General features: G+C 38.9%; 2 protein-coding genes and 1 non-coding gene across 7 annotated transcripts; all 3 read left to right on the top strand.

Moving 5' to 3' along the window:
- The first annotated feature begins 349 nt into the window (after nucleotides 1-349).
- gabarapa (GABA(A) receptor-associated protein a) lies at nucleotides 350-3,967 on the top strand. Its single transcript, XM_031298447.2, has 4 exons — nucleotides 350-616; nucleotides 1,654-1,732; nucleotides 2,698-2,816; nucleotides 2,965-3,967. The coding sequence occupies exons 1-4, from the start codon at nucleotides 527-529 to the stop codon at nucleotides 3,043-3,045; spliced, it is 369 nt and encodes a 122-aa protein (XP_031154307.1). The 5' UTR covers nucleotides 350-526; the 3' UTR covers nucleotides 3,046-3,967.
- A 2,674-nt stretch (nucleotides 3,968-6,641) lies between these two features.
- On the top strand, nucleotides 6,642-6,715 carry trnan-guu. Its single transcript has one exon. It is a non-coding gene; the product is annotated as a tRNA-Asn (tRNA).
- Nucleotides 6,716-8,752: 2,037 nt separating this feature from the next.
- On the top strand, nucleotides 8,753-13,351 carry gps2 (G protein pathway suppressor 2). 5 transcript variants are annotated; one of them, XM_031298416.2, is made up of 11 exons: nucleotides 8,753-8,946; nucleotides 9,480-9,597; nucleotides 10,388-10,497; nucleotides 10,632-10,744; nucleotides 10,868-10,947; nucleotides 11,063-11,142; nucleotides 11,399-11,570; nucleotides 11,861-11,944; nucleotides 12,084-12,160; nucleotides 12,520-12,615; nucleotides 13,164-13,351. In XM_031298416.2, the coding sequence occupies exons 1-11, from the start codon at nucleotides 8,821-8,823 to the stop codon at nucleotides 13,254-13,256; spliced, it is 1,149 nt and encodes a 382-aa protein (XP_031154276.2). In that variant the 5' UTR covers nucleotides 8,753-8,820; the 3' UTR covers nucleotides 13,257-13,351. The 5 variants fall into 5 exon arrangements, with proteins under 5 accessions (XP_031154276.2, XP_031154274.2, XP_031154275.2 ...); XM_031298414.2 differs by having other exon boundaries at nucleotides 12,508-12,615; XM_031298415.2 differs by having other exon boundaries at nucleotides 10,632-10,747.
- Nucleotides 13,352-13,644: the final 293 nt, after the last annotated feature.

Below are 13,644 nucleotides of genomic sequence, written 5' to 3'. Positions count from 1 at the left end.
GAGCCCAGATTTAGAGCAACGTTAACCTATACAGCCAAAAATACAGTTTAATGTCGCATGTTATTTTTTGTTTCTTTTCTCTAGCTGCTAACTGCTGGGCCTCGGTCATATGACAAGGACAGCTGCCTCTTCACTGCCCTGCCCTACATATGTACGCGCGGTTGATCAAAATAAAATAGTTCCACAGAAAATGACATCCTAGATTTTAAACCACTTAAAAATTATTAATTTCAAAAGAAGGCATTTATCTTAAATAAACACCGGTTATCGGAATTTACCGTTAAAGTGGTCTGGGATAGCCACAGTTTAGTCTACTCTGCGAACAAAACTCTCTGCAACGTCATGTTGTTATTGTATCCCTCCGCCACATTCGCACTAGGAAAACAGCTGTGGCGAGCTAAAAGCTAGTAGTTAGCAGCATCGTTTGTTTTTGTCGTGTGTGTCAGCGATTTGAGCAGTTCCCTGAACAAACCGCTATCGTACAACCTCGGAGTGACCGACTTGTTGTCTGTCATCTCTTTTAAAGATGAAGTTTCAGTACAAAGAAGAGCACCCTTTTGAGAAAAGGCGGTCCGAAGGCGAGAAAATAAGGAAGAAGTATCCGGACAGGGTACCTGTAAGTAGCTAACGTTAGCTTGGTAGCGCGATCTATGTTGTTATGCTAATGCTATTCAGTCTGTCGTTAATTACATTCAGTGTTTGCAGATAACATCTATCTATAATAATGTTGTTCAGTTATAGCTCCACCTAATTATTCTATCTTTCTCTATAGTTGACTGCCACGTTAGTAAACAGCACACCAGGTAACGTTAGCTACAAAGCTAACGTTAGAGGTTAACCAGAAAGAATTTCGGCCCGCACCGAGCAGGCCAGCTAACGTTAGTGATCCTGTAATCATTCCGTGTGTGTATTTATATCAAGATAATATTACTAAATCATAAAGATAATATAAGGTAATTTAACGTCACGACCGTGGTGGTTATTACAGTAAAAGACATAACTACGGTTTTAAGTGTGTAATGATCGATTATGGTCTGGGTGTTGTTTTTGGCTGTATGTTGAAACGTTAACAGTAGCGCACCTTAAAATAGTTTGTCAACAAACAGGACTCTTGTTTACGTCACCCTGGCTCTTGAAGATAGATTGTATAATACACATTTTTGACAAAGAGAACCAGAAGATATTCACATTTGAGAAACGGGAACCATTATAATTTTTTTTCTTAAAAATTAAATTAATAGTTAGAAATGTTGCTGTTTAATTTTCTAGCCATCGACTAATCACTTAAGCTCTACAATGACGTGCTACCGCCTGGTGTGTGGGCAGGTAGTAGTCCTATTTTTAGACTAAAGAGAAGAAACTTAACTTAAGTAATTTAATTTTTGCACTCCGGCCAGTCCACTGTACTAAATCCTTGGTCTGAATTGTAAACATAAATATACTGATTTATACTGATTATTTCTGATTTACCAAACAAAATACCAGGCTCCATATGCTGTTAAAATGAAACGCAACATCTGGTTTAAAAATATTTCAGTCCTCGCTTGACTGATAACTTTGTGTATTCTCAGATCGCTTTTCTTAAAAAGGTGAAACACTCTATTAAAGCCTTTGTTCAGTGGGAAATGTGCAATCTTGTTTTTCTTTTTTCAGGTAATCGTGGAGAAAGCCCCCAAAGCTAGAATAGGAGATCTGGACAAGAAGAAATACCTTGTCCCCTCCGACCTGACAGGTAAATACTTTATTATGTGCCATAGGTGTGCACAATTCAGAAAATGTCACAATTCGATATCGATTTTTAGGCTCAAGATTCGATTCAAAATCGATTTTCGAATCAAAAACGATTCTCGATGTAAATGTAGTTACTTTTCCCATGTGACTGCAGTAGACATACAATTTAAAAGAAAAGAAACACAACAAATTAGATGTAGTTTGATATTACTTTATATGTCTTCATACAAAAATAAAAACTTTTGCAACTAAAAACTGCAAAGTACCAAGCTTTGGCCAGCTTTCAAATACATTTAATTCAAGTATAAAATAAAACCGTTGAATAAAAAGAGCTTTTCGGTCAGAGTTCAGTGGGAGTTTAGAGCATTGAAAGAGTGCGTTGGTTGACTGGCACGTTAGGTACTTTAGGTTGTTGTTCATCCACGTCTCTGGGTGATGGCGTACCACGTGAGTTCTCAAGTTTGTGGTGTTTCCAAAATACTTAACTTTCGCTTTGCAAAGCCTGTATATAGCATGATTCCTATCAAGTTCCGTCTTCCCCTCGAGGTTATAAAAGCCGAAATGTGCCCAAACTCTCGCCTTTAATGAGGATGGAGCAGGTTGAATAATTCTTTCTGTGAGGTTTGCCATTGTTTGCGCCGACTAAACTATTTCTGCTGCACTCGTTCTTTTTTTGATTATGACAAGAGTGCCCAGGCGTCAGTGTGAATTCAACGCAGCGCCATCTATGGGAATGGCGAGCTAAACTCATTTCAGGACAATAGTATACACGCCATTACAAAACGAAAAAAAAAAAAAAAAATGAATCGATTTTGAATCGGTAGAGCTTGAATCGCGATACAATTGTGAATCTTTTTTTTTTTTTTTTTCACACCCCTAATGTGCCGAGTTCCTGGACACAATTTAAAAGACACTAATACGGTAATATCTAAAATTGTATCAATCATGTTTACTCTCTTTTAACAGTGGGCCAGTTTTACTTCCTCATCCGGAAAAGAATCCACTTGCGAGCTGAGGATGCACTCTTCTTCTTTGTAAACAACGTCATTCCACCCACCTCAGCTACCATGGGACTGTTGTACCAGGCAAGAGTCATTTTCTACCTCACTGACCTGCTCTCAGACTCTTTATCAGCGTATTGTGTTGTTTTTTTCCGTCCCCACTTGTATTAAAGTGAGATTCCCTCTACATTTTTAATGTCCTAATATCTTTTTTCCTTACTCTCTTTATCAGGAGCATCACGAAGAGGACTTTTTCCTCTACATTGCCTACAGTGATGAGAGTGTGTACGGGAGCAGCCAAAGGGAAATCTGATCCCACTACCATCCCCCTCCAACCACTACTCACCTTTCTGAGACCTCCACCATTCATTCATTTAAATATTAAATCCAGCTCAGCAGCCTAGAGTTCCCAGAGTAAATATGTCAAATGCACTTTCACCACCCGTACATTACCCCTCTCCCATCCATGTCTTTATTATTCTGCAGTCGGAATTGTATTTGCCTCTACTTTTCTTTTCAGTAGCGACTTTGGTTAAGTGGTCCTGTGGCCAGTTATTTTTCTAGTGTCAAGTGTTAATTGACCAAACTTTACTGAAAAAACTGAGAAAGAATAATAAAATAATGTTAGAACTAGGCCGTAAATATAGATACCCCAGGGTAAAGGGAAGAAAGGCATAGTATGTGAGTTCAAATCAGCTCTCATTGACAATAAAGATGGATTATTGTTTGTCTGCTTTGTTGGCTTGCAGGAGTATAAAGTTTGTTTTGAGTTTAGGTTAGGAAATTAATAGCATCTACCAGTTGAAGGCAGGTTATTCTCTTGTCTGGCAGAGTAAAGGATAACTGTTTTGCAGCAGTTCTTTTCCTAGAAAAAAAAACTAAATTGGCTAGGTGATTTATTTTTTAAATTCACCAGCCACTGGAGTCTGTGAATGAGAATTTAGTGGGCTGCCCCGCATCTGAACTTAGCAAGGAGTATAATAGATTTCAGACTAAACAATCATCCTCTGCTTTCAGTGGTGAGACTATTATGTTGACTGCTACTATGATTATTGTTGTTGTTATTGTTAATTTTAGATGGCTTAATTTCTAAAAGGTATTGTAAAGCTGAGTGCAATTTTCTCTTTTTTTAAGTCTTCTTTTTTTTAAAAAAACAAAACAAGATTTGAACTCTGTATACAGCTGCATTACTGGCTCTTTCTCTCCACTCATACATGATAAAAATGTGATGGAAAAGTTATCTGTTTCTTGTCTTTATTGAATATCTTAGGTCATGTTTGTTACAGGATTAAAAAGGTAACGTTTTTCCTGAGAAAAGAGAGGCTCACCCTTGTGGTATGGACTGCAAATTGACCAGATAGACCAAACATTCTCCAGTCATATCAGCTACTGTGGCTGCTTAAGTAACGTGTGCCTTTCCAAGTTGTGCAAAGCTCATATTAACTTTATTTGACTGTATAAGCTAGTTTCCATGGGTAAAGGTTAGAGAAACTAGGAGCAAAAGTATGACTGGCAGAATAAACAGGGCACAACATCAGTAGCAGTATGTCCTTGTATTCAAATTAACCCTCTACTGCACACATTTTGATGGTACATGATAAAAAATATTCCACATCATTTCTTGGTTCATTTGGGGACATTTTATTGATACAACTTTTTTTTTTTTGGGTGGGGGGCTCCCCCCCCAAAATATTTTTTTGTTGCCCAAGAGCAACGTTGTGCAACAACGGTACAGAATCATAGAGCAAATTATGAATTCACAGTTAATAAAACAATGCTCAGAGAGCAATACAAAATCACAATTCTTTTTTAAATGTCAACAAATCATTTAAGCAGAAAGGGTTAAATAACCTGAAACACATTTACATTTTGGATTTCATACAGACATAGGTTTATATCATGTAGTGAGTTGTGTCATGTCATATACTTCTAGTAATGAGAGTTCACTCCGTGTGAAACTTCAAAAAGCAGTTCTTCTCTGCTGTGAAACAGAGGTGTACGTTGCACTTTTTGCACATCACTTTGGGTGTTCCTGTACACCCAGGAACCCTGCATCTTCCCTTCCTGTCACACATTATTTGCCAGTGTGAGACATTGTCCAAGCGGACATCCTGGTTAGGGATGGGAGCCGTTGGTCCCTGCTTCCTCCTCTTTTCCTCATACTGTTGGGAGATCCCACCACTGGTTCGCCCTCTCTTCCTGGCATCTTTTTTGGATTTGCACAGGCTGTGTGCAATTTGGGACTTGAAGGCATAAAGGCGCATGTGGTCTCTTCTCTAGTCTATAAAAATATATGAAAAGTAAGTTTCCAATGCCAATGAAAACACAACAAGAATAACTACAACTTGTTATTTGACTCCTATTTTTTATGCTGTCTATTGTATAAACCTATCATTTGAATAACCTAGCTACTGTCTATCTCACTGTCCTCACTGTCAGATGGGATTTGCCTAACGAGTGGATCCTGCTTTTTACTACCATAGAACAGTCTTGTGTCCATTTTTCTGTAAAAATGTGTAAAAGAAGTAGAATTAAATAAAGAAAATAGAACACAACTTTAGTGAGAGCTTATATTGTGCACTAATACATGCAAACACATTATCTGCAAAGACACCTTGAAAAGAACCCCCTTGTCGCACAACGTTGCCCTGAGGCAACGAAAAGAAAAACAGAATTTCTGAACATGCACAATAAAAAAAAAACCCTCCAAAAACCTAATAAAAGGCATCTCTACACCTTCTTTTACACCAACATATTTTTTTTTTTACAGTTAATGTCATTTTAAATAAGATTACTAAAGCAAATAATCTTACCTTCTTCTCACTCCATGTGCTCCTGTGACCAAGTGTCAGAAAAGGAAGTCCCTCCTTCAAATGGTGCTTGATAGTTGCTCCCACATCTTATTGGACTGTTCTTTGATACTTTTTGGAAAATTCTAATTGGTTGAAATCATTTAAAAAAAACAAGTACTGGAAAGGGGCCTAAGCAAACTTTCCGTTGCCTGAGGGCAACACTATGCTGTAGAGGGTTAAATAAGAAGCAGTCGCTGTTAAAGTTACAGCAGCACGGGAAACAAACTATGAAAGTAATCCATTCATAAACAGCAAACTACTTTCATAAGCACTACAATTAATTGACCCAAGATACAGACTGTAGACACGTGACTGATGACAGGTTCGTTTGACGGCAGTTTTTGTCTGTTAAACCAGTTAGGAAACTAGCAGGTTAGCGCTTTCAGCTGTTAACCTGAAGGTTGGTTATTCGAGCCCACCCCTGGGATGTGTGGTTCTTAAATAACCAGGTAACATTATGTGACGCTAGGGAGCGCGATGCTCCATTCAACTCGCCGCTTGATGGGCGTACCCCATAGAAAGAAAGAAAAATTGGTTTGATATAAATAAATTATCACTGAATATTGAACAAACAAACTTGATATTTAGCAAACAAGGAAAAAATATAACAATAAATATAGATGGTGTTGAAATTCATAAAGCCGCCTAAAGGAAACTAAGTTTTTCGATGTCATTATTGTTGAGAATCTGAATTGGAAATCACATTAATTACACAAAGGTAAAAATATGTAAATCAATAGCTCTGTTACACAAAGTAACTACATTTACTGGTATTCTGCAGTATGAGCGTTCAATCGATTCGAAAATGGCATAACCTTTGCTAGTGATGGTCAAATGAAGCTTTGTAAACCATTTTATCTTTTTTTCTGAGCCCACTAGATGGGGCTCTCTCTTCAACAAAGGGTTGAAAACACTGAATTGCCATTCCTTTAACCTTTTTCTTTGAACAGAGAGCGCCATCTAGTGAGCTCAGAAAATAAAGAAAGTGGTTCACGACGCTTCAACGGGGGATTCAGGGGGATTCAAGACGGAGGCCACGCCCCTTTATAGCAGATTCGTCTCTGTGGCGCAACCGGTTAGCGCGTTCGGCTGTTAACCGAAAGGTTGGTGGTTCGAATCCACCCAGGGACGGTACCTATTTATGGACCAGTGTTATGTTACCTGTATGATAAAAACAAATCTACTTCTATCTTGAAAATATTTAATCGATAGGAGTAGATGAAGCTCCAATCTCATCATCCAATCAATGCTATTCACTGTCCAATGTCAGATTGGTTGAAGGCCATTCACGCTGCATCACTGCCGAATGTGAGATTGGATACAGTCTATGATGTAAGCCAATCACGGCGCACTTTTCTAATGGAAGAATAATGCTCAAACTCAGCGGGCATTTTTACTGCGTTTATCTGTCAGTAACGTTAGCCAGACAACTCATCAACGTATTAAATGGCTAGCCATACACGTTTTAGGCCTATTTAGGCGTATCCGTCACACAAACAATCTTATCATTTTGTTGTATAGTGTCAGATAAGCCTACGTCATATGGCAACTTCAGACAGCACAGCTCTAGGAAGGACACGCTAGGAAGCTGTCGTTTTTCTGGTGAGATTTTTTAAAGAGTAGCTACAGTAGGCTAGTAAGTAGCCTAGGCTAACATTAGTTATAAGCGGTGGTAACCAACATTAATCGGTGGAATGTAAATAGCCTACATTTACTATTAAATAACGTTACTGCACTTAACTACAAATTCGAGGTACTTGTAACCTATTTTACTCGTGTGTTTCCATTTTATGCAATTAATATAACGTTAATCCACAACATTTTCAGGAGCAAATATTGCACTTTCTACTCCACTTCATTTATCTGACAGTTTTTAGTTAGCCTTTTCAGATTACAATGTGTTATACCCTTCCTGTCAAGTTTAGCCTATATAGCTTTATGTCTTGACCGACCGGATGACTTGGTGAATAATTAATCTTTAAGAGACTTGACTTTAACTCCATAGTGTGGACTTTTATTAACTCCAAGGACCTCTAGCTTCAGTAGCCTATACTCTATGTGCATGCTACATACAACGGGACCCATGACTCCCTCTCAAAGCTCAAATATTGCAATATTCTAGTATAATAATGGTAATGACTTCGTATAAAAAAATGTAAGTTAGAATTGATAACCTAAAATGGTTGACAACTTCTACCTTTTCTTCTTTCAATAAGATCTCAGGATTAGGAGTACTTTTTTAATTGAGGAAAACAGTCTTGGACACAATTAAAGACAGACATGAGTGCTACCAACGGACCAGCTGCGTTCTAAGTCAGTTATTGTTGTCAGTTGTTTATATCTATGCTGTCAACTCTGTCCATGCCTGGCACGCCAGAGTCATCCACTGCCACACAGTGGATTACTCCATGTGTGTCCATGTCACAATCACACAGCCATCTGAAAAGAAAAAAAAAACAGATTAGCAGCATAATTTGCCCTCATCAACATCCTCCCTCCTCCCTGTCTCCTCTGAGCCAGCGTTATTCTCACACTGGAAAGAAGCGCCGTGATTGGCATGCATCCAATCTGACATTGGACAGTGAATACCTTGATTGGACGATGAGATTGCAAGCGTTTTCGGCTGATAACCAGAAGGTTGGTGGTTCAAGCCCACCCATGGACTGAGAAAAAAAACAACTCATTAATAACCTTATAACAGATTATCTCTGTTGTCCTGAATTGTATTCAGATGTGCATTCTCAATAGTAGTTAATTGCTTAAGAATACTACAGTTTTCTTTAAATTCATATTTGATATAATTTTTTAGACTTTTAAAAAAATGAATAAGGGATGTCTGTTAGACCACTTGCATTATGATATTTAGCCATTAAATTGATTGACTTGGTCAGATAAGAAGTGAGTAACTAGATTTTTTTTTTAAGACCATGTCAATTATGTAGCTAAATGGTGGACATTTAAAAATATAAGATATTCTTTTAAGATCTATAATAATATTTTTAGCCAAATGGCTAGTGAATGTTCACATTTTACCAGCCCCTCTAATTCTGAACCCTGCTTACAATGTGTCCATAGTATAGGCATCCTAGTAAGAAAGGATGTTTAAGTTTTCTTATTTAGACTGGGGGATCTGAGGAATGACTGTGGTAACGCACTTATATTGGAAAATAGGCATCACCAGTGGGAGGCAGCAATGCTCTATCAGTGCCTAGTCTGTCGGAAAAGAAAAAAGAAAAATGGCTGAGGTCTCGGCCAAAGTACAGGAGAAACTACAATTCCCAAAAAGCAATTCGGTGTCCTTTGCACCCGGAAGCGCAACATCATCACCCGGGCTGAAAACCTTTCGTCTGTTTATATTTTGGGTAAATGTTTTTAATGTATCTTGTTCAACTGCTCCAGACACAGTCAATTCACCTCAAATTGAAAACCGCAAGACGGTTAGGTTCTTATTGAACGACCCTCAAAGCAACAAAAGTAAGATGTATTGTCCTTTATTACTCCGCCACAGTAGACCTAACGTTAGAATAGATAACGTAACGTTACCATAACATGCGTAATGTTAGTGCTAAGCAGTTAGCTAGCTAACGTTAACCCCAGTTAACGTTTGTTCTTGGGGATGTTGGAAAAAAAAAGGTTGCCGCTGGTTTGCATGTTTAAGCTCCACATATCTTCGTCTTAAATTATACCACAGTTTACAGCAGCTAAATCTAACAATGCTAACTTAGCTGTTAGCCGAATAGCAGCTAACCTAGGCCTTTAACCCTTGACGTTGTTACACCTGTGGTATTTCTACTGGTTAACGTTACACTAGGATTGAGATATAGATAATCGACACCATTACATGAACCCCGGATATTTCTTGTAACATTTTACCACTGTTCTGTATCTACACCAGCTGGCCCCTCCGCTGCCTGTTACCATGCCTGCCCTGCTGGACAGACCCAAGCTGTCCAACGCGATGGCCAGAGCCCTCCACAAGCACATCATGAGGGAGAGGGAGCGCAAGAGACAAGGTGCGCAGTATGTTTTAAAACTAGCCTAGCCGAGTGTGCACTGTCACAACTGGTGACTGGCTGCAAATACTACGTGTCACTAAAAAATAATGTGGTTGCGTTTCATGAATTCCTATTTATTTAGTCTATTTTACTTCTGCAATAATGACTCTGAATGCTGCCTCCTAACTTTAGAACACTACCCCAGCATCTACTTATTTCTTCTCCTAAGTATGTATCTTTCTGTACTCACTCAGAAATACTATGATTATTACATATTGTGTGATCTACGTGCAATACTTCAGGCATCTCCACAACCTAAAATATTCACTTTAGGATATTCTGAAACCATAAAAGCAAGCAGCTAATGTCATTTTATTTCTAAATATAATAATAATATATGCTGCACAAAGGATTGTGGGTCAGAATAGCCAGAAAAGCATGCTGGCTTGCATACTGCAAAATCCGACCGGATGCAGTAGGACATCCTGGTATTTTTGGCACACTGCATTTTACATACTATTTATTGGGACATACTAAATCTTTTTCTGGTCTACAAAAAGAGCATGGTAGTATGGGTATTGGAGGCAGGACATTTAAAAAAAATTATCAAAATTGGTGGACATATCTTTAGAAACCCATTTCAGTATAGTGCAATACGTATTAATTAAATTATTAAGTTCTGCAGAATGAATATATTCTCATCGAAGTTTATACATAAGTACATTTTATTTCTCATAATTCTTTTTAACTAAGGGATTTGAACCTGTTTTTCACCACCACTGAACAACATTATTATCTAATCTTTCAGAGGAGGAAGAGGTGGATAAAATGATGGAGCAGAAGATGAAAGAGGAGGAAGAGAGGAAGAGGACAAAAGAAATAGAGGAGAGGATGTCTTTGGAGGAAACCAAAGAACAGGTTGGGAAAAAAATGAAACATTTCAACTGCAATCTGTGCTTCCAACTCCATGTGGCTTTTCCGTCTTGGGACAAAAAATATATGGCAATTTTGTTTTCTTATACTATGATTCCCAACCCCAAACTAAACTTTAGGTAATGAAGATGGGGGAGAAACTTCAGGGACTCCAAGAAGAGAAACACCAGCTCTTCTTACAGCTCAAGAAAGTACTTCATGAAGAGGAAAAGAGGCGCAGAAAGGAGCAGAGGTAGTAAGGATGACGCAGCTTTTCAGTACTTTCAGTACATAACGGTATGACAGAATTTTTTATTAAACCCAGAAGTTTACTTAAAGTATTTTTGGTATTCAGTTGCATTTTTGTCCTTTCCAGCGATATCACAACATTGACATCAGCCAGCTACCAGCCCAGCCTGCCCATGCACTCAGGGCAGCACCTCCTCAGCATTCAAGGTAAGGCAGTTTTCAAGTATTCAAGTATTATGCCTAACCTATTTGGTTATCTGGAAAATTGTCTTTTTGACATTATTAGTATTAGTCAACTGATCCTTCTCTTTGCCTCTCTTAGGCAGTCCAGTCAGCCACAGTCGACCTGGTGCGCTACTTGGAGAACGTAACAAACAGCTGTTCCCAGCGTCTGTGATTCCAGTAAGTAAAGGGGGTGTTTCACTCAAAGAACCAATGTCTTTGCATAAAATATCTATCTAAAATAACTTGCCGCAGATACTTGATTTCCAGAGATATGTAATTTCTTTGAGTCCTGTGTGTTTAGAATTTCCATCCATCCATCTTCGTCCGCTTAGAATTTGTCTTTTTTCTTCATTTTACACCTTTTAATCCATGGAGATGCAAGCATTGCGTATTACACTATTCAACCCTCCTCCTGCTTCTCCTTCGCTTTTAGGCACGTCACTATCAGACGCCTGGTTTCAGCTCGGGCTCAGCAGAGCACGGACAGTTCAGCGGGAGCCAAGGGGTCCATGAGCCCTACGGGGTGGCTCAGGCCCAGCATCCCTCCACCTACGCCCCTGGACCATCAGTACCTGTCAGTTTCGCAAGCAGCTCTCAGATCAGAGGTAAAGGACACTTGTCTGTTTAAGTGACAGGGATCACACATCATCTGTAATATAAGGAAACTTGCGCGTTGAAATAAATTAAGATTTGGAGTGTAGTACATACAGTCTGAGATTTATCTTCAGGTTTTTTGTAACCCGGAAATAAATTCCCTAGTTCAGTAATTTTTCCTTGGGATTACATTGTCCTTCATGCTTGTTGTGACATGCTCAAATCAATCATTTTAACCACATGAAAGTGGACTTCAGTGATTGTTATAAGACAAAGCTTTTTGGCTTTTGTTCTCCCACAGGTGCGTCTGCGTTTCAGGCCATGCAGTACCTCCCCCACCAGCAGGCTGGCTACCCCGTCCACGGTCACTTCACCTCCCAGCCTGGTCAGTTCATCTGTTGTTGTTGTCGTCATAGTCCTTGTGTTCCCACTGCTGTTTCATTGCTAACCTGAATGTAAGCTCTGTATTTGATGTAAATGATTGTTTGTTTGATCAGAAATAGTAACCGTTGTATCTCATGCAGGATACATTCCCGGAGCAGGAATACCCCTCCAGAAGCAGCTTGAACACGCCAACCAACAGTCTGGCTTTACTGATGCAGTAAGAAATGAAATATCAACACATTACTAATATATATATATAGGCTTCATTCAAGCATAGGCTACACAAATTGAGAATTTTGAGACACTTGATAAAAAAGTATTGGATAATGTATTCAAAAAAGAGGGATAGTGTTTTAAAATGCTGAAGTCCTACACAAGATAATAATATTATGTCTAATTTGTATCAGACAGAACATAAAATGTATTAAAGTTTGCGCTTAAATATTTACTAACGTGCCATTGTCTAAATGGTGGAAGCAGCTGGCATAAGCTTTATTCACCTGCCTTGTACTTCAGGTCATCACTTCCTTATCTGATTACATTTTTTTTTGTTCCGTCTTGTTGATATTCTCACAGGGTACTTTGAGGCCTATGCATCCACCAGCCATGCATCCTTCTGCTCCAGGGCTGCTGCCCACACCATCGATGGCGGTTCAGATTCCCACCGCAAAGGTGAATCTCGAAAAACACACAGACAGACAGCTCTCTTTTCATTAAACCATTCATCATAGCTTTTCCTCTGGCGTCAGCCTGAAGCCTCATCAAACAGTGTTGTCTTCTTGTGTGTAATGAGCATCCCAGCCTCACAGGGCTGCTGCCATGGCTGTAGACCTTCAGGTTTGTCTGCACATGACCACCAGATTGTGCTTGCTTTTTTTAACTAGAGGGCAGTGGTGCTAAGACCTGCGACAATTGCTTCCTTTGTCGTTGCATTTCACTTGTTTACATTTTACCTTTTACCTGGGCTTCCAGCTGGGTCCAGTCTGATTATGAGGTTATAATGTATTGTTTTAGAGCTGCTCCCAAACCCACGTTTGTGCTGTGCTTAGAATGTGCTTGGCTACTTCATGTCTTGCTTAGAAATCATTTTCCATCTTCTAGTTTTGTTTTTCCATCATGATGTCTTTGTTTATGATGATGTACACTCTATTTACTGAAAAAAAAATAAACTGTAAAAATACAGGTAATTTCATCATGTTATTCCATGTTTCCATCACCAGGCCCCATTTCAGAGCTCTCCCCAGGGTGCTCCTCGCCACGGCTTCCTCCCCCACAGCCAGAGCGGGCAGAGGTTCTACCACCATGGCAAGTAACTCGTAGCCACCTTCATCGTCACTGAGACTTCACAGCTTCGCTCAAGATTCTGGAAAACCTTTTGGACGAGTAATGGATCGACTTCCTCAAAAAAGGAATTTGGCTGAATTATGCCACGTTCTTTGTGTTTTATTTTCTGTACAGTATCTTTTTTTTTTTTAACTTTGATAATGAGTGATCAGCAGTCCTCATGCTTGTGTGCTTCTGTTAAAATCCAACTTTGAGTTTTACATCACTTTAAATGTTAATTTGTTAAATAGATTATTTTACCTACACTGTAAAGCCGTTCTGGAGGTGCATTAGTGCACTAAAATGTTAAGATCTTGTATAAACCAAGACTACATGAAGCAGAGCTTATTCTTTGTATAATAAAGTTTATAATTCCGA

The sequence above is a fragment of the Sander lucioperca genome, chromosome 17, assembly GCF_008315115.2.
Source record: "Sander lucioperca isolate FBNREF2018 chromosome 17, SLUC_FBN_1.2, whole genome shotgun sequence".
Lineage (NCBI taxonomy): Eukaryota > Metazoa > Chordata > Actinopteri > Perciformes > Percidae > Sander > Sander lucioperca.
This window is presented reverse-complemented; position numbering and strand designations above follow the sequence as displayed.

Coding starts and splice junctions, on each gene's coding strand:
- gabarapa (XM_031298447.2), top strand. CDS start 527: ATGAAGTTTCAGTACAAAGAAGAGCACCCTTTTGAGAAAAGGCGGTCC. Junction 617..1,653: donor AGTATCCGGACAGGGTACCT/GTAAGTAGCTAA, acceptor TTCTTTTTTCAG/GTAATCGTGGAGAAAGCCCC. Junction 1,733..2,697: donor TGTCCCCTCCGACCTGACAG/GTAAATACTTTA, acceptor CTCTTTTAACAG/TGGGCCAGTTTTACTTCCTC.
- gps2 (XM_031298413.2), top strand. CDS start 8,821: ATGGCTGAGGTCTCGGCCAAAGTACAGGAGAAACTACAATTCCCAAAA. Junction 8,947..9,479: donor TTCGTCTGTTTATATTTTGG/GTAAATGTTTTT, acceptor TATCTACACCAG/CTGGCCCCTCCGCTGCCTGT. Junction 10,498..10,631: donor TGGAGGAAACCAAAGAACAG/GTTGGGAAAAAA, acceptor ACTAAACTTTAG/GTAATGAAGATGGGGGAGAA.